Source organism: Conger conger, chromosome 1 (assembly GCF_963514075.1).
Source record: "Conger conger chromosome 1, fConCon1.1, whole genome shotgun sequence".
In the NCBI taxonomy this organism is placed as follows: Eukaryota; Metazoa; Chordata; class Actinopteri; order Anguilliformes; family Congridae; genus Conger; species Conger conger.
In genome coordinates, this window is record NC_083760.1 from 94,577,504 (window position 1) to 94,582,503 (window position 5,000).

General features: G+C 51.5%; 1 protein-coding gene across 1 annotated transcript in view; it reads right to left on the reverse strand.

The window, feature by feature from the left end:
* pabpc4 (poly(A) binding protein, cytoplasmic 4 (inducible form)) overlaps window positions 1–5,000 on the reverse strand; it is a 24,772-nt gene that overhangs the window by 5,599 nt on the left and 14,173 nt on the right. The window contains exons 8-10 of the mRNA XM_061253093.1: window positions 4,467–4,736; window positions 3,503–3,593; window positions 2,559–2,681 (exon numbers count right to left, since the gene is read on the reverse strand). Of these exons, the coding sequence (XP_061109077.1) occupies window positions 2,559–2,681; window positions 3,503–3,593; window positions 4,467–4,736 (484 nt within the window). The remainder of the gene's footprint in view (window positions 1–2,558; window positions 2,682–3,502; window positions 3,594–4,466; window positions 4,737–5,000) is intronic.

Genomic DNA, 5,000 nt, shown 5'->3' on the forward strand with positions numbered 1-5,000 from the left:
AATGAGACAACTGCTCTTACCACCTGAGCCAATGAGACAACTGCTCTTACCTCCTGAGCCAATGAGACAACTGCTCTTACCTCCTCAGCCAATGAGACGACTGCTCTTACCTCCTGAGCCAATGAGACAACTGCTCTTACCTCCTGAGCCAATGAGACGACTGCTCTTACCGCCTGAGCCAATGAGACGACTGCTCTTACTGCCTGAGCCAATGAGACAACTGCGCTTACCTCCTGAGCCAATGAGACAACTGCTCTTACCTCCTGAGCCAATGAGACGACTGCTCTTACCGCCTGAGCCAATGAGACGACTGCTCTTACCCCTGAGCCAATGAGACGACTGCTCTTACTGCCTGAGCCAATGTGGCCCCTAGAACATCTATACGTCTGACATTCACCCGCATACCTAAATGGAAATTATTGCAACGGTCTCTGTACTGTACACACAACATAACGTTATTAATTTACAAATTTACAAATTTACAAATACAAACAACTCTCATGTCCTCCCTCTCATCTTCCTTTGATTCTCTGTGTCCCCTCACCACCAAACTAGCTCGGGCCTCCCCCCCCAGTCCTTGGCTTTCTGATGCTCTACGAGCTGTCCGAACCGAACTGCGGGCGGCGGAGAGAAAATGGAAAAGGTCCTGTCTCCCCAGTGATATAGCTTCCTTCCATGCCCTCTTATCATCTTTCCATTCCTCTGTCTCTCTAGCTAAATCTTCCTTCTTTCACTCGAAAATTAACGCGGCCGCCTCTAATCCCCGCAAACTGTTTTCAACTTTCTCCTCTCTTCTGGCCCCCCCCCCCCCCCCCCCCCTCATCACTCACACCTGATGACTTTGTCTCCTTCTTTGAAAAGAAGGTCGATGCTATTCGCAATTCCTTCTCCCAACCCTCCACCCCTGCTGACCCTCCTACCCTCCCCAACTCCCTAACCTCCTTTTCTCCCCTCTCTGACGCCGACACACTGAAACTCCTTACTTCCCACCGCCCAACCACCTGTCCTCTTGACCCCATCCCCTCTCCCCTCCTACAATCTATATCTGATGACATTCTCCCTTTTCTCTCCTCTCTAATCAACACCTCCCTCTCTTCTGGCACCATGCCCTCTTCCCTGCTCAAAAAACCTACTCTTGACCCCTCTGCCCTGAACAACTACCGGCTTGTCTCTCTTCTTCCCTTTCTCGCTAAAACTCTGGAACGGGCGGTCTGCTCCCAACTGTCCACTTATCTTCTCCAGAACAATCTCCATGACCCCAACCAGTCTGGCTTCAAGAGTGGCCACTCCACTGAAACCACCCTGCTCGCGGTCACTGAGGCACTCCACTCTGCTAAAGCAAAATCCCTCTCCTCTGTCCTCATCTTCCTCGACCTGTCAGCCGCCTTCGATACAGTCAACCATGAGATTCTGCTCTCATCGCTGTCTGGGATGGGTGTCACAGGTTCTGCACTCGCTTGGTTTTCCTCCTACCTCTCTGGTCGCTCCTACCAGGTGACTTGGAGGGGCGCAGTCTCCGACCCTCACCCCCTACGAACTGGAGTCCCGCAGGGCTCAGTTCTTGGGCCTCTCCTCTTCTCTTGGTTCTGTTATCTCTTCCCACGGCTTTTCTTATCATTCCTACGCTGATGACACCAAACTCTTCATTTCCTTCCCCCCCGACACCCAAATCACCACACGGATCTCTGCCTGCTTGGCTGATATCTCTGCGTGGATGACTTCCCATCACCTGAAGCTCAACCTTGCCAAAACTGAGCTTCTCTACATCCCTGCTAAGTCCTCTCCGTCAATCAACCTCTCATTGACTGTTGAGGACTTTGTAGTTTCCTCCTCCCGTACGGCAAAGACTCTTGGGGTGACTCTTGATAACAGCCTCACCCATGGCATTTCAGGCTGCTAAGGGGACTGCCCCACCTTACATACAATCCCTGATCACTCCCTACTAGACCTACATACCACTCCGGTCTGCCAGCTCTGGTCGCCTTACGGTTCCCTCTCTACGTGCACCTGGCGGTCGAGCTGCACGTTCACGCCTGTTTTCCGTTCTGGTTCCTCAGTGGTGGAATGACTTGCCTACCACTGTCAGAACAGCAGAATCCCTAGTTTTTTTGCTAGTTTCTGGATGTGATGCTCTGACTTATGGTAGAACCTATGCACTTGTAAGTCGCTTTGGATTAAAAGCGTCTGCCAAATGACTAAAATGTAAATGTAAATTCAGGTGAGAACACATGTACCACCTATGTATGCAGTATTTACAGAGGCAACTCATGGTCGATGGTTCTGCACCCATCTTTCCAACCTATCGACTCTCTGTGACCCACTTTCTGAGCCTCTACTGCTGAGAAATCAACCAACATTTCGGTGTTTTTTTTGGTGTTTGAATAACTAATCGATTGAAGTCGGTTCAATATTTGAATTTACTGAATTTGGTAGATAAACGTGTGGATTAAAGTGTAGTTTAAAGTTGTAGTTTTTAAAAGCCAGCTGCTCACCCCAGTTCAAATGGAAATAAGCATCGCAAACAACTACAATAACCATAATCCTTTACACATTCTTACCCATTCTCTGCCCCCCGGAGGTCATGCCACGGGGCCCCTGCGTGTTGGCCCCGGGGGCCAGGTGTCTCAGATTGGCACGAGGACCTGGTTGGCGCAGTGAGTTCGGCATTCCCTGGAACCCACCTGGGGAGGGAGCAGAGCGTGATGGGTAACGGTTTACAGGTCAGCTCTCTTGAACTTACTGATGGCGTTCCCATTCAGACACACATTACATTATTGGCATTTGGCAGACGCTCTTATCCAGAGCGACGTACAGTTGATTAGACTAAGCAGGAGACAATCCTCCCCCGGAGCAATGCAGGGTGAAGGGCCTTGCTCAAGGGCCTAACGGCTGTGCGGATCTTATTGTGGCTACACCAGGATTAGAACCACCGACCTTGCAGGTCCCAGTCATTTACCTTAACCACTACGCTACAGGCCTCCCACATCGTCTAAGACCTTCTGAGGATACTGTACAGATGAATAAGGCAGCTGTCAATTCGTACTGCTAATTTTGGGCTATTCTGAAATTACATTAGCTACATGTTATTTGGATCTGCTGCATGGATCTTATTGTGGCTACACTGGGACTGGAACCACCGACTTTCCGAGTCCCGGTCATGCACCTTAGCCACTAAGCTACAGACTGCCCATTTTTAGGAAAATACTTTCTGAGGGGAAGCCTGTAGCCTAGTGGCTAAGGTGCATGACTGGGACCCGGAAGGTTCAAGCCCCAGTGTAGCCACGAGAAGATCCACACAGCTGTTGGGCCCTTGAGCAAGGCCCTTAACCTCACACTGCTCCAGGGAGGATTGGCCCCTGCTTTGTCTAACTTGTGTCTAAGAGTGAACATAGGCATAGGCCATCATCGGGGACATTTCCCATGACCTTCAGACAGTGGACCACGTTTCCATGATTTTCCGGGATGAAAATGTTCCAGGAGGGTTTTCAGGAGGAGAGCTCACCTTGGGCCCGGCCCCCCTGCTGCTGCCAGCGAGGGTTGGGCCGCATCTGGGCAAGCTGGTTGGGCGCATAGTAGGTTGTTCTGTTCTGGGCCTGTGAGAGAGAAACAGGGGTTAGCATACCTGAGCAGTGGCTAAGCCAAAGAGAGAGACACACATTAGCATCGCTAACAGTGGCTCAGCTCGAGAGAGAGACACACATTAGCATCGCTAACAGTGACTCAGCTCGAGAGAGACACACATTAGCATCGCTAACAGTGCCTCAACTCGAGAGAGAGACACATTAGCATCGCTAACAAGTGACTCAGCTCGAGAGAGACACACATTAGCATCGCTAACAGTGACTCAGCTCGAGAGAGAGACACACATTAGCATCGCTAACAAGTGACTCAGCTCGAGAGAGACACACATTAGCATCGCTAACAAGTGACTCAGCTTGAGAGAGACACACATTAGCATCGCTAACAGTGACTCAACGCAAGAGAGACACACATTAGCATCGCTAACAGTGACTCAGCTCGAGAGAGACACACATTAGCATCGCTAACAAGTGACTCAGCTTGAGAGAGACACACATTAGCATCGCTAACAAGTGACTCAGCTCGAGAGAGACACACATTAGCATCGCTAACAGTGACTCAGCTCGAGAGAGACACACATTAGCATCGCTAACAAGTGACTCAGCTTGAGAGAGACACACATTAGCATCGCTAACAAGTGACTCAGCTCGAGAGAGACACACATTAGCATCGCTAACAGTGACTCAGCTCGAGAGAGAGACACACATTAGCATCGCTAACAAGTGACTCAGCTCGAGAGAGAGACACACATTAGCATCGCTAACAAGTGACTCAGCTCGAGAGAGAGACACACATTAGCATCGCTAACAAGTGACTCAGCTAGAGAGAGACACATATTAGCATTGTTAACAAGTGACTCAGCTTGCTCTGGCTCTCTGGCGCCTCACCTGGGGCACGGCGGGCATGAAGTATCCTCCCGGCGGCTGGAACTGGTTGATGATGGCGTTGGCGGGGACAGCGCGCATGCCGGCGATGCGCTGCATGTACTGGTTGGTGAGGTGGGCCTTGCGCTCCTCCTTGCGCTGGGCCAGCGCCACGTACAGCGGCTTGGAGCCCACGATGCGGCCGTTCATCTCCGTCACCGCCTTGGTGGCCTCCTCGGGCGACGAGAAGCACACGAACCCGAAGCCCTTCGAGCGGCCCTCCTCCAGCATCACCTGTCACCGGGGGAAACCGCGGCGCCAACACGCCCGTTACGATCGGAGCCCTTCCCCCCGCGCAAAGACACAGCCCCTGCTGCCACTGAGCGCGACGCGCTAGCGGTGAGCCGCGTTAACCGCTGAGTTTTAGGAGTTTATGCCAGCTGAAGTTTTAAAATTAGACAGATCTCGGTGAGTTAGGGAGTTGGAGGGTTGTTGATTTTAGTGAGTCGGTGGGTTGGTGGGTTAGTGAGTTGGAGAGTTGCCGATCTGGTGAGTTAC